At 36.8% G+C, this 19,535-nt stretch overlaps 2 protein-coding genes across 2 annotated transcripts in view; one reads left to right on the forward strand and one right to left on the reverse strand.

Annotated features, from left to right (window-relative positions):
* Positions 1-1,672: 1,672 nt before the first annotated feature.
* TRIM59 (tripartite motif containing 59) lies at positions 1,673-14,175 on the forward strand. The gene is made up of 3 exons (XM_021702610.1): positions 1,673-1,789; positions 2,759-2,836; positions 11,494-14,175. Exon 3 carries the CDS (start codon positions 11,497-11,499, stop codon positions 12,706-12,708), a length of 1,212 nt encoding a protein of 403 aa, XP_021558285.1. The 5' UTR covers positions 1,673-1,789; positions 2,759-2,836; positions 11,494-11,496; the 3' UTR covers positions 12,709-14,175.
* Positions 14,176-15,832: 1,657 nt separating this feature from the next.
* The window catches only part of SMC4 (structural maintenance of chromosomes 4), a 38,192-nt gene continuing 34,489 nt past the window's right edge, over positions 15,833-19,535 (reverse strand). The window contains exons 19-24 of the mRNA XM_021702669.1: positions 18,985-19,129; positions 18,504-18,677; positions 17,886-18,068; positions 17,505-17,737; positions 16,607-16,790; positions 15,833-16,159 (exon numbers count right to left, since the gene is read on the reverse strand). Of these exons, the coding sequence (XP_021558344.1) occupies positions 16,007-16,159; positions 16,607-16,790; positions 17,505-17,737; positions 17,886-18,068; positions 18,504-18,677; positions 18,985-19,129 (1,072 nt within the window). The 3' untranslated portion in view covers positions 15,833-16,006. The remainder of the gene's footprint in view (positions 16,160-16,606; positions 16,791-17,504; positions 17,738-17,885; positions 18,069-18,503; positions 18,678-18,984; positions 19,130-19,535) is intronic.

Genomic DNA, 19,535 nt, shown 5'->3' on the forward strand with positions numbered 1-19,535 from the left:
GTGCTACTTAAATAAACTTACTAAGTTGTACCATACAATGTCTCAAAAATGCTATCTTGGCCCTTGCGTTCCACGATCCTGCAACAGTACATTTGTTACAAGTGATGAATCTACACTGACACATCATAATCACCCAAAATCCATAGTTAACTTCACTGGTTCACTTTTTTTTTTAAAGAGAATAATTTTTATATAGATATAGTGTATTTATTGCTATGGAAAGAGATCCAGATTATTATTACAGGAAATTAAAAATCTATCAGGATGAATCCAATATTTAAATAGGAAATATATATGCATAATAAAGCTGAAATGGAGCTATACCATCATGTAACAGTAGGAATCTTGGGATATTGCCAGAATCCATACATCATAAGCAAACTTTTCAGTAACTGAATTGGCGAAGATATCTGAAACTGACTGAGGACTCACTGATACTACCTTGTTTTTTGAATCATGTTTAATATTTTACTCTAATTTACTGCATAAGAGCCTAATACCTGAAGGTACTGGCAATACACAGTATACCAAGGCTCATTTTTTTTTTAAGGTTTTATTTATTTATTTGACAGAGACACAGCGAGAGAGGGAACACAAGCAGGGGGAGTGGGAGAGGGAGAAGCAGGCCTCCGCAGAGCAGGGAGCCGGATGCAGGGCTCGGTCCCAGGACCCCGGGATCACGACCTGAGCCGAAGGCCCACGCTTAACGACTGAGCCACCCAGGCGCCCCCAAGGCTGTTTTATCTAGCACAGTGTCAAATGACTTTTCAGTATAGTTAAGAGATGGAAAGTGTGTAAGAGTCTTGAGATAAATCTGGATAAAGTTTCTCAAGAAAAAAAGTTTAAAGGACTAGTGAACTGCATGTTTTCTGATTCTAGGGGCTTAAGGTGAAATAGGGCGAAGAGATTGAATCAGAAATCAGGAATACTGAGCAACAGTGGTCATCTGTAGGCGATAATTTCACGAGGTTGGGGAAAGGAGGGAGGGAGATGAGGGAGATGGTCCTAAAGAAGTCCTAGGGTCCCACTAGCTGTCACAGAGTAAGTTCTCTTTAAGAGAACTGTAATTAATCAGAAGCCCCCGCCCCTACACTCAGCCAAGAACTCTGGTAGGTCCAGGCAGGGAAACTCGGAGTCAGGGGAGGACGGAGCTTGCAGGCTGGGTTGCGTGTGCCGGTGGAGGTTGCCCGCTGCAGGGAACCTGTGAGGTAACAATGGGAGACGCTGCACTTTAAAGCCTAGAATCAGGACGTGCCGATTGGTTCCGAGTAAAAAACAGTCCTATGAATGTTTCTTGTGGGGGTAGTCAGCCGCCGCCAGGCTCCACCTCTCCCGGGGCCTTGGACGACGTCCCACCTCCCCAAGGCTGCGGCGGCCCAGCCTAAGCCTGCTGCTTCCAGAGGCACCCGCACGCACTGAAGCGCCTCCTGCCGCGTGCCTCCGCAGCTTCCGAGAGGCGGGCGGGCGCCTAGTGCGCAGGTGCGGGAAGCTGGCCCAGGGCTTCCAGCCAAGCCTTCGCAATTACGCCCCCGCCTCCGCAGGCGCTACCAGCCGTTTACTTTTGAACGGCGACCGCGCGCTCTTTCCCATTGGCGGACGCTACGCAGTTGAATGTTGCCGGGAGAGTGCGCCTGCGTCGTGAGGCTCCGCGAGGCCCCGCCCCATCTGGGCACCTGAAATCTCTCAGGGCGGAGGAGGGCGGGGACGCCAAGCATCTCGGGGACGCGGAGTCTGGAGGCAGTAGAGCAGTTCTGGCCTGTTGGAGTAGGTTGGTCTCCAACTTCCCGCGGTGAGTCTAAGGAGCGTCTCTTCGGGTTCGAGAAGGCATCTCTGGGTCCCTCTTTCCCTGTAAGCGCAGGCAGGTGTACTGGGTATGTTTGGTGGAGAGTTCCAGGGGCTTGATGATGGAGAGGATGGGCATGGGTCCTGCATTTATTCTCTCTCGTCCCAGAGGAGGAGGTTGCGGAACCTCGTTTTCCTCCGTCCGTATGAACGGAGCTAACTTTCCGTGAGGGAGCAGGCCGTGTGTGGTGGGGAGGGTGAATGAGAAGAGCGGGACTCCACAGACCTGGTCTGCCTCGCGTGGTTTCGGGCGGGGGGACGCCGGGGCGGTGGAAGTGCATTAGGAGGGAGGCTCGGGAAGATTTGTCCTAACCCTTGGAGAAAGGGAAGGGTGCGGTTATGTTGAGGCCCTTCTTTGTGAGAGGTTCTCATGAGACTCAACAGTGGGTGTAATTATGCCCATTTTACAGGTGTGAAACATTAGTTCTGAGGGGCAATAGGAAAAACTGACCCAGGACGCCACAACATTTAAATGGCAGAACTGAGCGATGTAGAGACGTATTGATGGGAATAATCTAAATCAGTATTTATAATTTCAGGCTGACAAGATCTTTCACTCCTATGGATGTTTCTTGTCTTCAGGTTAACTTTAAGAAGTCTAAAATGCGCACAAATGTTCGCTCCGTCATCACCATTGTTGGCTAACATTTTCAAGTACTCCTAAGATACTTGACGCTACAAAAAGAGGTCCTTTGTGACAATATTTGGTCACAGGATTGTTGGGATTTTCAGTGTACAAGTGATACCTCTCCTGCACCAACAACTGTTGATATTTGTCACTATTTTTATAAAACACAATGAGGCATAGGGGAGATAAACATCAAAGAGTGAAATAACCATTCCTGTGATGTCATATTTAATACATTCTTCGAGAATGTAAATCTAAAATATTAAGATAAAATTATTTTAATTTTAGAATACAAATAAAAGAAACTGAAAAAGTTGGAGAAGATCAAGTATATTCAGTCACTAAGCCAGAAGATCAGCAAAGTAGGTAAGCCCTGAAAGATTAAGTGAATACAAAAGAAATCCTCGGTAAATTTTTTTAAGTATGTGATTTAAGGTGTAAGTTGAGATTTTTAAATCTTGGGAAAAAAGACATGTTGGTGTATAAAATTCAAGCCATCTAGGAGGAGCATAAAGTGAAAACAACTCCCTCATCTGACCTATACCTTAGTCACTTTTGTATACCCTTTCAGAAATTTTATGAGGATTTGTGTACATCTAAACACACAAATGGTATCATTTTATACATACAGACCTGCAAGTTGCATTTATTACTTAAGTTATCTGGATACCTTTTTACTATGCATTTACATACTGATTTGCATTTTTTTGATGACTATGTAGCTATCCTTTGAAGTGAGGTACCATAATTTAGTCTGGCAAGGTGAAATTTTGATTTCAGGTAATGTTAGTTTTAACATTACCTTTCAGCAAACATATTGCTGAATATATTTTCACTGTGAAAAGTACTGAGGAAAAAGCAATGAAAATCTGAATTTCTCATTTCAGTTCTTGGTTAAATCACGTAAGTAGTTTCTTTGTTAGTTTGGGGAAATAGGTTCATGTCAAAATGCAAGAACAGTGCAAATGGGCAGAGTTAAAGTCATATCTGACTTTATGGTGACCCTTCATTATTTTTGTATATTTATATGTGCAAAAGTATCTTTAAAATCTTGCCCTATGTATATGGATGGCACAGTTGTAGTATTTCTAAAGTAATCTTGAATTGCATAAAATGTGCTTTGTATCAGTTAGGGCGACAAAGATGTGAGACCCAATCAGAATTTTCCCAGCCTTATAGCTGACTCACACTATAAGTTCTAGAGCAACTCACTTAACTCTGTAATGTAAGCATAATTTTCTTCAGAGGTTGTAAAATGTAATGGATGTTTTATTACTATTCATGTTTAGAGATGAAAGGCATTATTAGTGAATTAAAATTTAAAAAATCATTTACACACTACTGTGTAATAGAATGGATAATGATATTTTTTTTGTACTGTTCTCCATAATCTATTCCCAGTACTGAGCACCTATAATATGCTAGTTAGACATTATGGAGGCTCTGTGCTCTCTCTCTCAAATAAATAAATAAAATCTTAAAAAGAAGGGAGTCACTAGGTCCAGTCGACACTCAAGGGAACGGGATTACAAAAGGACATGAGTACTAGAAGTGGAGGTCATTGGGGGCCATCTTGGAGGCTGCCTATCCCAGATAGCTAATGGCTTATTTATTTAAAGAGCTGACAACTCTTGGGTCTATCACTAGCAATTTTGTTAATTCATTGTTTTCTTCATTTATTTTTATTATTTTTCTTCTGCCTTTCCTAGGTTGGTTTTCCTTTTTTTCTCTTTTAAAGATTTTATTTATTTGACAGAGAGACAGCAAGAGAGGGAACACAAGCAGGGGGAGTGGGAGAGGGAGAAGCAGGCTTCCTGCTGAGCAGAGAGCCCGATGTGGGGTTCGATCCCAGGACCCTGGGATCGTGACCTGAGCTGAAGGCAGACGCTTAACGACTGAGCCACCCAGTTGCCCCTAACTCTTTTTCTTTAGATGAATCCTTTTTATATTCCTTTTGTTTGGTAATGGAAGTATATAGCTTCAGCTCTGCCCTATACAATTTTTTTTTTAAACCCTATAGATTTTCCTAAGAGTATTTTTGTTTCACATGAATAAAGTACATCTTGGCTGGGTACATAATTCTTAGGTCATATCCTTTTCCTTCTAGACCCTGTGGACATTGCTATATGATCTTTCAGCATTCCTTGTTGCTTTGGAGATGTTCTGGTTATGTACCACCATGTAACAAATATCTGAAGGCTTGGCTGGCTGCATGTTCATGATGACTTTTTCGCTCACATGTCTGGTACTTCATTGCTTCTCTACTTTTCCTCTCTTGCCAGCAGAGTAGTCTGAACTTTGTTTTACATAGTGATTCATGGCTCTGGTGCAATAACCTGCCAGGCTAATTAAGGGCTATACCCAGAACGGTCATAGCATCCCTTGTACTTTATATCCTGTTGATCAAAGTAGTCACATAGCCTGCCCGGGTTTTTTGTGGGGAAGAGATTTCATCTTTTGATGGGGGAGTACCTCTGAAGCCACCCTGTGGAGGAGCATATGTGGGAGATGATTGTTGTGGCCATTTTTGGAAATTAAAATTTCCCAGAAGAGAATTCTGAGACCATTGTTTTTTCCTTTTTTAGGTATCTTACTTTTTTGCCTAGATGCTTGTAGGATTGTCTCTGTCTAAAATTTTATGTTTTTAATTAGATGTTAATAGTTGAAAATAAAATAGCAGTATTTAGGTTAATAATGAAAAATAGTAGTCCCCTGCCCTCACTCTCCCCACTCCTGCTCCCCAGAAGCAACCACTTTCATTTAATGATTTATTTTGGTATCTGTTTATAGATTTTTTTTTTTTAAAGATTTTATTTATTTGACAGAGAGACAGCGAGAGAGGGAACACAAGCGGGGGAGTGGGAGGGGGAGAAGCAGGCTTCCTGCGGAGCAGGGAGCCCGATGCGGGGCTCGATCCCAGGACCCTGGGATCATGACCTGAGCCAGAGGCAGACACTTAACTGACTGGGCCACCTAGGCGCCCCTAAGATTTAGTTCTTAAGCACTGTTTCCTTCCTTTATTCCCTCCAGCCAATATAATTGTCATTTTCTTAGTTTGGGCTGTTACAACAAAAATACCATGGACTAAGTGGCCTAAACAACAGATTTTTCACAGTTCTAGAGGCTGGGAAGTCCAAGATCAGGATGCCAGCATAGTTGTGTTCTGGTAAGAGCTCCCTTCCTGGGGTGCCTAATCACCTCCCAAAGGCTGTACTTCCTAATACCATCACATTAACGGCTAGGATTTCAACATGAATTTTGGGGGGACACAGGCATTCAGTCCATAAGTCATGTTTTTTGGTAAAATCAGTATTTAATATTATGACTAATATGATAAATGAGCCATATATTTCCTCCCATTTCATGATTCTGTCACTTTTCTCAAACTTTAGTTTTGTCATCACCTCTCAATATGTTCAGACACTTGAAATACTGTCAGTTCCATTTCTTAAAGACCTTTTGGATTCCTTTTGGATCTGTCTTCTTTTCCCAGACTAGTTCTTTAGGCTTGCTGCACAGTTGTCCTGGATTTAATTTCACCATTAATCTGGTGAGAATTCTTGCTTTTCTTTTCCAAAATTTATTTTTCTGGGTATAGAATTTTAGGTTGGAAGCCATTTTTTCCTGAGAACATTGAGGGCATTGCTTCACTGCCTTCTAGTTTCCAGTGTTGTTACATACATACAACATAGATAAATCCAAGACATTCATCCTAGAAGATATACATAGGTAAAGTTTTTGCTCCTTTTTTCCCTCTCAAAAGTCTGAGCTGGATATAGAAAACTGCTGGTGCATAAAATTTCATACTAGTTTCCGGAAGGACTAGCTTCTAAGCATGAAAACCACCTTTATCTTCTGTTTCTAGGGCAATAACCAGAGTCAGAAAGTTGCTGGCCTTGCAGAGTTTTTAACCAGGCTTGCTTCTGTTAACCAGTTCTGACTTGTCATAAATTTATTGCCTAAAATCAGTTTTTAAGAGCAAGAAAAGGGTCATCCAAGAGTCGGATTTCATTTCTGTGTCTTCAAGTTAACTACAAACTTCTAATTAAATTTTATTAAAAATGTTTATGTACTGTGAAAGTTAACTTTTGAGACCATATTTGCTTTCTATTTTATATGAGCTCAGGAGATGACATTTTCTTTCAGTATTGTTATAAATATCTTCATTGTAAACAAAGTTGAGCTTTTGGGGTCCCTAAATGGGTCTCAGGGAAAAATGTTTTCTAGCCTTTTGTCAAATAAGACTTTAGAGGGAAAGGTTTGATTCTGTTTTAGGCCTAATTTTGGCACTTAAACATTAAATAGCTCTAATATTAAATTTAAATTGAATATATGTCCACTGATCAAATGTCATTTTTCCCCTGCAAAGTGCTGTTTTGTTTATTCCTTCATTATGAATTCTGACATCACTAAAATCCTCTGAGAAACATGTTTGTTTTTCATGGGTGGTTTTGTGTGATTATAGAGCTCTCTGTAGATATGGTGTAAAGTCATGAAATCTTCCCAGCATGCATTCTCTTGGACTTACCTGCAATGAATGTCATCTTCTGTACTGTTGCCCAATTACTTAATTTCCCGGAATGTTTCACAGTTGAAGCTTAGGATCTGTGTGACACATTTTGACTCAATAGCGTTCTGAATATTGTCAATCTGAATGGAGTAATTTTTGATAGACTCTCCTGTTATAGCTTTTCCTAAACAAAGTAGAGATTTTGCTGTTTTTTTTTAAAAAAAAAGTAAGATCTGACATTAACGTTGGTTTCTGAAGGGGTTGTGTTTATTCAACCAATGTTGAGTGAATCCTTACTATGTGTTTAGTGAATACATGTAGTGAATACCTACAAGTTCTGTGTTTAGACACAATTCCTGCCCTATTGCAGGCTTACATCCTAATATATAGGAAAATGTTACAAAATTCTCTTAATAACTCCAGTTAAATACCATAAATTGGCAGGACAGCATTCAGTGAGATTAATAAGAGACCTAATTTGGGAGGAGGCAGGGCCCAGTTTGAGACTTGAATAAGAGTTTGATTTTAAAAATGTGAAGGAGCATAGAGCCAAAAAGTCTAGAGAGGTTTTTAATAGTTAATAAAAGTACACAATTATTTGTAGATGTCTTCTCAAATTACTCATCTTAAAAGTTAGTTTTATAGAGGATGATTTGGTAACCTTTATATTTTACATGAATGGGACTTGGGTTTTTTGTTTTGCTCTTTAAGGTTCTCTAAATGGTGGTGTAACTTGCTTTTTCTCTATCAGAGCTAAGTAATTCCTGGAGATTGTGGCTTGAATTTGAGGATAGGTACAAACTAAGACTGTAAGACGAGGTAGGGTACAAAACTGTCAGGCTTTTGTTGTTGGAAATGTCAAAAGTATCTTGCCAAGAGGTCAAGTTACTATTGCTGGGTTTCTTTCATTAAGGAAAGAGGAATAATGATGTTCTTTACCACTAACGCTCTACTGGTCAGTAATTCATAGTTAACCCCAATCAACACTTCATCTTTAAAACTGATTTTTATTGGAAGGACTAATTAAAAAATGTTTTTCCCTTCCAAATCTGCAAATTAGAATTATTACTTTGGAATATTAAACTATGCTGATCCTGGACTTTAAGCATACTAGTATTTCAACTGAAGAAGCTAAGAAATTTATAGTAACTGTTACTAGAGAAATTTAATACCTTGCCTCAGGAACTATGGTTGAGCCAACTGGGAACATGAATTCTTTTGAATTAAAGAATATAGTTTTGCTAATCCCAATTTGTTATTTAGTAGGAATGTTTAATCTTGCCTATTTTTGCATAATTTAAAAAAAATCCATGGGACACCTGGGTAGCTCAGTTGGTTAAGTGTCCGCCTTCGGGTCAGGTCATGATCCCAGGGTCCTGGGATCGAGTCCCATATCGGGCTCCTTGCTCAGGGGGGAGCCTGCTTCTCCCTCTGCCTGCCACTCCCCCTGCTTGTGCTTGCTCATGCTCTCTCTCTCTGGCAAATAAATAAAATCTTAAAAAAGAATCCTAACTTATTTTTGAGTATAAATGATGCACATTACATTAGTTTCATGTGTACAACAGTTTCAGCAACTCTATATTCATTATGGTATGCTCACACAATTATAGCTACCATGTCACTATACAGACCTATTAAAATACTGTATTCCCAGTGTTGTACCTTTCATCTTCATGACTTATCCCATAACTGGAAGCCCGAACCTTCCTATCCTCTTCACCCATTTCACCATCCCCACCCTCCCCCTGACCACAACCACTTTTGTTCCTGTATTTATGGATCTGTTTTGGTGTTTTTGTTTGCTCATTTATTTTTTAAAAAGATTTAATTTATTTTAGAATGAGAGAGAGCACTAGCAGGGGGGAGGGCAGAGGAAGAGGGAGAGAGAGAATCTTAAGCAGACTCTGTGCTAAGCAAGGAGCCTGATGTGGGACTCGATCCCATGACCCTGAGATCATGACCTGGAGTTGAAACCAAGAGTCGGACACTCAACCAACTGAGCCATCCAGGTGCCTCTGCTCATCTGTTTAGGTTCCACATATAAGTGAAATCACATGTTATTAGTCTTTTATTTTGCTTAGCATAATACCCTCTAGGTCCATCCATGTTATTGCAGATGATAAAATCTCATTTTTCTATGGCTGATTATTACTCCATTGTTTCTATATATTTATCATACACACATACATATATATGCATACATACACACCAGATCTCATCTGTTCATTTATGATGGACACTTCTACTGCCTCCATATCTTGGCTATTGCAAATAATGCTGCAGTGAACATGGGGTGCATACGTCTTTTGGATTTAGTGTTATTTTTGTTGGATAAATATCTAGGAGTGGAATTACTGGGTTGTATGGTATTTCTATTTTTAGTTTTTTGAGGAACCTCCATACTGTTTTCCAGTGATTGCACCAATTTACACTCCATCAACAGTGCAGGATTCCGTTTTTTCCACATCCTTGCCAACACTTATTTTTCTTGTCTGATACTAGCCATTCTGACAAACCTAAGGTGGTGTCTTGTGCTTTTGATGTGCGTTTCCCTGATGATCAGTGATGTGGAGCATTGTGTCGTGTCTGTTGGCCATCTGTATGTCTTTGGAAAACTTTATTCAGGCCCTCTGCCCATTTTTTAATTGGATTGTTTTTGGTGTTGGGTTGTACAAGTTGCTCATATATTTTGGATATTAACCCCTTATCAGATAGGTATCATTTGCAAATAACCTCCCATTGCCTTTTCATTTGCTGGGCAGAAACTTTTAATTTTGGTGTAGTTCCAATTTATTTTTGCTTGTTTCCCTTGCTTAAGGAGACAGATCTAGAAAAATGTTGCCAAGACCAATGTCCCCATAGATTATTTTCTATGTTTTCTTTTTTATTTTTTTTTTATTTTTTTAAAGATTTTGTTTATTTATTTGAGACAGAGAGAATGAGAGACAGAGAGCATGAGAGGGAGGAGCAGACTCCCTGCCGAGCAGGGAGCCCGATGCGGGACTCGATCCCGGGACTCCAGGATCATGACCTGAGCCGAAGGCAGTCGCTTAACCAACTGAGCCACCCAGGCGCCCTATTTTCTATGTTTTCTTGATGGAGTTTTCAGGTTTTACATTTGGGTATTTTAATCCACTTTGAGTTTATTTTTTTATATGGTATAAAAAAAGTGGTCCAGTTTCAGTCTTTAGCATAGAGCTGTTCAGTTTTCCCAGCATCATTAAAGTGATTATCTTTTCCTCATTGTATATTCTTGTCTCCATTGTCAGAGATTGCCCATGTAAGTGTGAGTTTATTTCTGGGCTATCCTGTTCATTGATCTTTGTGTTTTTGTACCAGTACGATACTGTTTTGACTACTCCAGCTTTGTAGTATAGTTTGAAATAGGGGATTGTGGTACCTCCCACTTTGTTGTTCTTTAACAAGATTGCTTTGGCTATTCAGGATCTTTTGTGGTTCCATACAAATTTTAGGCTTATTCTAGTTCTATGAAAAATACTATTGGTATTCTGATAGAGATTACATTGAATCTGTAGATTGCTTTAGGTAGTATAGACATTTTGACAATGTTCTTCCAGTCCAGAGTATGGCATATTTTTCAACCTGTTTATGTTGTCTTCAGTTTCTTCCATCAGTGTTGAATAGTCTTCAGAGTACATGTCTTTCACCTTCTTGATTTATTCCTAGGTATTTTATTCTGGTAAATGTGGTTAATTTCTTCCTGCTACTGTTAAGTGTATAGAAATGCAACAGATTAATTTTGTATACTGCAACTTTACTGAATCTTCATTTATTCTAAGTTTTTTGATGATCTTTAGGGTTTTCTATATAAAGTATCCTGTCATTTGCAAATAATCACAGTTTTACTTTTTTTTTTTTAACCAATGTAGATGCCTTTTCTTTTTTCTTGTCTGCTATGGCTAGGACTTCCAGTTCTTGCGCATAGTTTAGATTTTAGCACTTAGAATGTAAAAATTGCACAGGTTATCATTAAGTAGACTTCAACAGAACACTGAATTTTACTTTTGCATAGAAGCAAACTTAAATAACTTTAATTTGAGGTATTTACTACAAATTAGAATTGTTTAGCATGATTTTTGTCCCAAAGTAAGCTCTTAAAAATGATGTCTATATTATTAGGAATTGTATTACTTAGAAAGCTGTATGTAGGGCGCCTGGGTGGCTCAGTTGGTTAAGCAACTGCCTTCGGCTCAGGTCATGGTCCTGGAGTCCCGGGATCAAGTCCCGCATCGGGCTCCCTGCTCAGTAGGGAGTCTGCTTCTCCCTCTGACCCTCCCCCGTCTCATGTACTCTCTCTCATTCTCGCTCTCTCAAATAAATAAATAAATCTTTAAAAAAAAAAACTGTATTTAAAAATCTTAAACATCTTAATTATCTTTTAAATGACAAGCACAGTATATTAATAGTTTTGAGGTTAACACCTAAAACTTTATATGGTATGTACAAGTGTCTTTGTTACATGGAGACTTAAAATATTTTCTTCTCTTGACAGGAAATGCACAATTTTGAGGACGAGTTAACATGTCCCATTTGTTACAGTATTTTTGAAGATCCTCGTGTACTACCGTGCTCTCATACATTTTGTAGAAATTGTTTGGAAAACGTTCTTCAAGCATCTGGGAACTTTTATATATGGAGACCTTTACGAATTCCACTCAAATGCCCTAACTGCAGAAGTATTATTGAAATTGCTCCAACTGGTATTGAATCTTTACCTGTTAATTTTGCATTAAGGGCTATTATTGAAAAGTACCAGCAAGAAGACCATCCAGATATTGTCACCTGTCCTGAACATTACAGACAACCATTAAATGTTTACTGTCTCCTAGATAAAAAACTAGTTTGTGGTCATTGCCTTACCATAGGTGAACATCATGGTCATCCCATAGATGATCTTCAAAGTGCTTATCTGAAAGAAAAGGACACGCCTCAAAAACTGCTTGAACAGTTAACTGACACACACTGGACAGATCTTACTCGTCTTATTGAAAAGCTGGAAGAACAGAAATCTCATTCAGAAAAAATGGTCCAAAGTGATAAGGAAGTTGTCCTACAGTATTTTAAGGAGCTTAGTGATACATTAGAACAGAAAAAAAAAGTTTTCCTAGCTGCTCTCTGTGATGTTAGCAATCTGATTAATCAAGAATATACTCCACAAATTGAAAGAATGAAAGAAATAAGAGAGCAGCAACTTGAATTAATGACACTGACATCATCTTTACAGGAAGAGTCTCCACTTAAATTTCTTGAAAAAGTTGATGATATCCGCCAACATGTGCAGATTTTGAAACAAAGACCACTTCCTGAGGTTCAACCTGTTGAAATTTATCCTCGAGTAAGCCAAATATTGAAAGAAGATTGGAGCAGAACAGAAATTGGACAAATTAAGAAACTTCTCATTCCTGAAATGAAAATTTCTTCAAAGAGGATGCCATGTTCCTGGCCTGACAAAGATGAAAAAGAAGTTGAATTTTTTAAGATTTTAAACGTTGTTATAGTTACTTTAATTTCAGTGATACTGATGTTGATCCTCTTTTTTAACCAACACATAATAACCTTTTTAAATGAAATCACTTCAATATGTTTTTCTGAAGTCTCTCTATCTGTTTACCAAAGTTTATCTAACAATCTGCATGATTTAAAGAATATGCTATGTCACACTTTATATTTACTGAAGGAATTCATGTGGAAAATAGTTTATCGTTGAAAATTCAAATCTGAATTGTTTAAATAGGCTTATTCTGTACAGCAGACTGAACCATTGCTAAAGGGAGAAATAGGGTACGATGGATAAACAAAATAGCCAACTAACCTATCAGAGTTAAAACAAATATATAGAAATATGTTAAACCATCCATGCTTCTTAGATGATGGAAATATGTCAGAGTTAGAAATCATACATAAGGTGTCTAAACCAGAGTAGTACCTAGTTCACTTGCTTTAATACATTAGCCCATTTACTATATTGCTGTGGCATTGAAACATTCCTGTATCAATACTATCTTTTAGCATTTTTTGTCTTTTAGCATTCTATTACTGCAGTGGTTAGTGTTGCAGTTCTTTATGTATAGTTTTTAGATTAAAAGATGGCAAAATCCTTAGAGTGTATAGGCCTTTATTTTGATGTGGCTTGAAAGCCTTTTGCCAAATAAGGATGGTGAGTAGAGGTTTTAAATTCAAGTAGCAAAGTCTAAAAGTGGTAAGGGATTGCTTACATTAAGGGTATTTTTGATCAAACATACCTGAGGCATTTATGTATTTTAAGATAGATTTAAGAGCCCTACAATGTTTATCAACATTCATTCCTGACAAAGTTACTGCTTTTGGAAATATTTTGTTAGGGAACAAACAGTGACCTTTTCAAATGATGGTCTTATTTTATTCTGTGGTTTGTGTAAGTTTGACTTTTTGGTTAGTGCTTTAGTCTTGCCAGTCAAATCAGTTCTTAGATTAAAAATTCAGAACATGTTACCAGCATAGTATATTGTTGATATATTCCATCATTGGATTTAGGTGGCATCATATTAACTCTATTTGTCTTAAAAATGGGCTTTTCTGCTATTTGCTTAGGCTATTATCAAAGTACCAATAATTTAACTTTCTTGAATTTTGCTTAAATGGGAGCCTGTGTAGCTCTTAAGTCAAATCCCTTTGATTAGTTTCCTTATTGTTAATAGGGACTGGAATTGTGGTGCTTGTGGTAGGACTTTTGTCCATGAAAACTGTAAGTAAAAGGTCATTTGTTTTCCAGAATTCCAAACTGGCTGTTGCTCTTAGATCCATTCCCTAGGAACCCTATCTAGTTCAGAGACTTTTCAAGTCATTTTAGGGAATGCTCCTGGTTCTGTACTACATATAAATTATAATGAATTAATATGGCTGTAGTTCTAAAATGCTCCTAAAGTCTTATCTGCTGAGAATATCTTACCACAAAGGTGGCTGGCTCTATCAAGTCAAATGTATGACCAGAATCAGAATATATATCTAGCACAGTTAACAATTGTGTGGGCAAAGAACATTTGGAGGGTATTAATAGAGGTGGTGGGGGGAGCTAAATATTAAGGTACTGAAATATAAATACAACATATTAACTTTAGACTGAAGTTGATTAGTCACAATACAAAAATGCCACAACTTTTTGAATACGTGTATTAGTAAGCACTGAAATTTTGTTAGCGATCTGTGTCAAGCACTTAATGTCACATGTCTGAAGTAGGTATTAACTTCTTTCTGTAGATAAGCAAACACAACAAAAAGTGATTTGCCCAAGGCCTACAGTCAGCATATGGGAGACAATGTCTTTCCAGAGTTCCTGCTGTCATGCTACCAAAACTTTAGGCCAGGATTTTTATTCAATTAGGACTAATTTATGTCTAAGAATCATCTATAAGATTGGAACACATACACACATTTTAGGTTTGACATTACCATTTTGTAAGTTGCCAGTTCTTAGACAAAACTGAATTTTATGTAGTGTGCATGAATATAGTCAAGAATACAAATAACCGATTCTTAATACATGCTGTTCTGTTTTTTAATTCTTACCTGGAGGATGAAATTGTAAAATTTAAAGTATATAATCTTGAAATATTTGTTTTATGTATAACAAAATATATATTTTAATAAACTTATTTTGCTATTTTATTTGCATTGAGTGGCTTAATAAGGTGCTCAAACTCGAGTGGTAGCTTTGGGGAATTTTCATATGAGTTATGGGAATTATCTATTTTAAATCTTTAAGACATGTCATAGAGCTTTAGTACTAGAGTGTTAAGCTCCATTAATCACTGCTTTCACCGATGAAAAAGCACTTGATTATAGTTTTACTTTTCCCTTATATCTTGATTTAAAACAAATGACCATACTTGAGTTTCAGATCTTGCTTTATTTAAGTCCATGCTAACGTATTTACATATTTAATGACTTATGATATAAACCATTTTTGTTGGATCTTTTTAGTACCTAAACAATGGTTGCTGAATATTGAGCGAATAACTTTTTTAATTCCTTAGAATCAATATCTAGAAATCAAATAGCCAGGGCAAAGACTTGATTCAACACCAAAATTCCTCTTGAACCCAAGTGGTTGCCAGCTTCAGTTACACGGTAACACTGAGCTAATGCAGTGCAGAAGTGTCCTGGCAAATGGATAGGCAAATACTCCATCTTAATTTCCATTTATACTAAGGAAGTTAACCCCTACATACTTCATTTTTTATGAAGCAATTAACTGATGAGTATCTTATTCATGTTCAGATATTGTCTGTTTGCTGGCCCTCTTGCAAGTTTTAAACACAGAAAAGCATATAAAATATTTAAATTTTCATCTTGCAGAATTCAGAACTGTTTAAAAAAGTGTTCCCATTGTTTGGGTAATAAATAGTGACTAAACTATTAAATTATAGTAAATAGAATACCTTAAGAATTTATTCAATAGTAGTTGGCAGGTTTTTCCATTGTAGATTAGAGATCCATGATGGTATGCTGCATCTTGATTAACATGATATAGTTTAGAACTTACTATTCACGAACTAACACATTTTTAACTCTGTTGGTAACAGCTTGGGACTAAGGGCAAATCACCTGACCCTCCCAGGCATCTTATTTTCTCCATAGCCTGCTGCTTACAAAACGGTCAGATTCCTAGTCTCCTAGAAGCAGGTATATAGAGTATTTTTTAAAAGATTTTATTTGAGAGACAGAGTACACGAACAAGCAAGGGAAGAGGCAGAGGGAGGGAGCCTGATAAAGGGCTCGATCCCAGCACCCTGGCATCATGACCTGAGCCAAAGGCAGATACTTATTAACCAACTAAGCCACCCAGGCACCCCTAGAATATTTTATTAGACTTTATAACATGTCTCCTAATAGCATAAAATAGAAGCTAGTTAGTTATATGATTCAGTTTAGGAATATGTAGTTTACATAATTTATAATTCTTTACAAATAGAAAATCATAATACAATATGCTGATTCAATTTAAGGAATCCTGGGTATAAACAAATTCAACAAAGTCCTTTAGATGCGATTTGTTTTGGGTTTACTGCAACACTTTTTGTTATATTGTATGTCTTGTATATTCCAATAAGTCTGTCTGAAATCTCAAACATATTATTTCGAAGAGAAATTATTATGAACTGGGCATTTTTTGTTTGTTCCTAAAGAGAAAGAAAAAATAGGTTAGAAGTATTAATAACAAATCATAATAAACATCTAAACTTCCTTGAAATGTTTTTTCTGGGCAATAAATTCAACATTACTTTGATAATTAAGATGAACAGGAATGATAGCATGGGTAATTCATGACACAGTATTTGAGTTTGAGAGGAATTTGGGTATTTTTGGAAGCATGATTGCCTAGAAGTCTTCTAGTGGGAAAGAAATCTAAGGAGACTAGAGATTCTAGTTATGTTTCTGCTACTAATTTACATTATCAGTTTATATTTTAACTTGTCCAAATTGGAAATATTTAGTTCAAATATAGGACTTGGTCTTAGGACATGATATTAAGAGTACAGGGGAAAAGCTCAAAAGTAAGAAGTCAATGAATTCCATGTATATCATTATAAAATTCTCAGAATGAAAACCTCTAAATGATTACTTACATATATATAAAATGCAACAATGGACACATTTTTAAAATCAAGGGCTGCATCAATCTCATCCATGAAGTACAGAGGAGTAGGTTTGTAGTGGTGAAGAGCAAATACTAAAGCCAAAGAACTAAGTGTTTTCTCTCCTCCTGAAAGATTGAAGATCTTCTTCCAACTTTTCTTAGGTGGTCGAACACTGAATTAAAAGAAAATCTCTTCTTAGATTACTTGCAAAGTTAAAGACTTCATGATCTGTTTTCCATAACTGGCTTCTACCATCTTCCTTGGGGATCTCTAATTTGCTTTTCACAGATCTAAACTTTTTTGGGGTTATTTTATAAAAATGTTATTGGAGAATGAACACAACACCTACCAAAATTTTAAGATTTAAACAGTAAGCCAGTGAACACTTCTTGCTATTCTTGTTTCCAGTGCATTTTTTTTGCTTTGCAATTTTAAAATCCTAATGTTAAACTAAAATGGCTCAAATTTCAAAAGATGAACTAGACAAATATTGTGTAAAATTATTTGCTGCTTGCCCAGAATTTATGCTGTAAACTGCCAATATGTAAACAAATTATTATTTACCATCAAATAAAACAAGCTGGAGTGCTAACCTTCACATCCCACCCTTTAAAAATACTGGCAATTTGGAGATTATGTAGAGAGATGTAACAAGAGAATCTAAAACTCAGTATAGGGACGCCTGGGTGGCTCAGTCGTTGAGTGTCAGCCTTCGGCTCGGGTCATGATCCCAGGGTCATGGGATCGAGCCACGCCATCGGGCTCCCTGCTCCGCGGGAACCTGCTTCTCCCTCTCCCACTCCCCATGCTTGTGTTCTCTCTCTTGCTGTCTCTCTGTCAAATACATAAAATCTAAAAACAAAACAAAACTCAGTATATTACAAACCTGAACATGATTCCTTCAGAGAAAGGGTCCAAGCTGTCTACAAGCTCCAGTTCGGCATCACCTCCCAAAGTGAGCATTTGGTAATTTTCCTTTAATTTATTTGTTATTATATAAAAACCTGCCATGAATTCATTAAGCCTTTGTTTCCGAAGATCTTCATATGCCTGTCTAAACTGATCTCTTTCACAAGTAATTTTGTCCAATTCTGCTACCCGCTGTAAATATAATTCTTCCTATGGAAAAAAAAATGAGAAAAACATCTATTCAGTTACTCTTTTGAGATGAGAGTTAAAACTGCTAATTATATAAATTAAAATTCACAATTTAGGCTAAAGACTAAAAAGAATTTCAGACTAAGTCATTTACACAATTTATTCATACCTTCTTTTTATACTCTGCAATGGCACCAAGGTTTGGTTTCATTTCATGACACTGGGCTTCTAAAAGTGCAATTTGATTTGTTATAGAATCTGGGTTCTTAATTGCTTCAAGATCCTCTGGGCTTAAAACTGCAATCTCTTCAAGAGGACTATCTTCTATGGGGTGCAATGATATTTTTGAAATCTAAAAGTTCAATTAAGATGAGTGTTAGGGAAGGCACAGAACTATAATTCATTGCTTATTTAAAAAAATCAAATCACAATATGACAAATTACCTATCTACTAAAACAATATATACTAAGGAATTGTGGCTAATTTCTGTAGCAATTATTTTTCAAAGAACATCAAGAAAAATAATTGTAGTGTTCCAAAGTGTTCATGTAGCCTTTTGTTAAATCTCTGAATCAGCCCTGGGGTGAAAATGAACCATTACCCAGACTTCTCTATATAGAGAAATTACTATATATTTTTTATTATGTATTCTATAAACCTGAGAAATGATTATCTCTGGGAATTAAGAATCATAACATCTCAAAAATACAAAATAGAAACAAGAAACACAACTCTTTCATAAAGGATATTTTAAAGCGACATTTAACTAAATGGTAACCATCTTACCTCTTTTTGCCAATATTTTATTTTAGAATTATGTTCAGCCATGTGACCATCTATTTGTTCAAGTTTCAACTTAATACTAAGTGCATCTTTTTGAAGAGCATGTTCATTTTCTTGAATTGTTTTTAGTTCCTGAAGTAGATTACGATGTTCTTTTTGGATCTCTGGTAAGGACTCCTAAAAACCAAGAAGAACTACTATAGATAAGACTTTCCCAAATGGAAAGAAAGAACAGGTATTTTTACATTACAGAGATGAAGAAATTAGCAATCGCTCCCTATGCCCCTTCCATTTTAAAAGTTTATTTACGGAAAAGTTACAGTACTCATATTTTTTTTGTACAAATGTTAATTATAGCTATAAAAGTTTTAAGCTATTGGGTACTTACTAAGCTATTGAGTTTTAAGCTATTGAGTACTAATGTCATATATCCAAAACCTTGAATTTGCTTCAAATACCATTCACTCCCATCTCCAAGTCTTACCTCTGCAGCATTTGTGTTCTTTACGACCTCTGCTGCTTTGTCCTCAAGACTTTTTAGTTCTGCTGTTAAATCATCTACTTCTTTCTCAGTGTCTTTTATTTCTTTCTCTGTGCGAAAGACTGAGTCTTGTGCTTTTTTAAGATTTCTAAACAAGCAAAATGATACATTAGAAATGTGCTAACATGGGATCTGTTATCCTGCTTATGAAAGTTTACCAAAAAACTTCATAACATTAATGAGAGATTTTACTATCACAATTTAAAATTTATGATTTACTAAATAAACCATCCTTGAAATGATTTTTATGTTATACATACACTTCTGGGATGTTGTATATTTTATTAAACTCTGAGTATAAATTAATGAAACTTAGACCATGAAGCAAAGTTGTCCATTTTATTAGTATAGTCTTGTCATTTTCTTAGCTGATTGGAGATTCTTAAATCTCTACACCCATGAAGCTATACCTTCAAATAAATAATACCTCCCAGTTAGGGCAACACATGTTTCCCAAGGAGGGGAACAATGACCGTTTTTTCCCTTAATAAAAT

The sequence above is a fragment of the Neomonachus schauinslandi genome, chromosome 1 (genome assembly GCF_002201575.2).
Source record: "Neomonachus schauinslandi chromosome 1, ASM220157v2, whole genome shotgun sequence".
NCBI classification, from domain to species: Eukaryota; Metazoa; Chordata; class Mammalia; order Carnivora; family Phocidae; genus Neomonachus; species Neomonachus schauinslandi.

What these genes read in the sequence shown, in the direction of transcription:
- TRIM59 (XM_021702610.1), top strand. Translation starts at nt 11,497, where the DNA reads ATGCACAATTTTGAGGACGAGTTAACATGTCCCATTTGTTACAGTATT.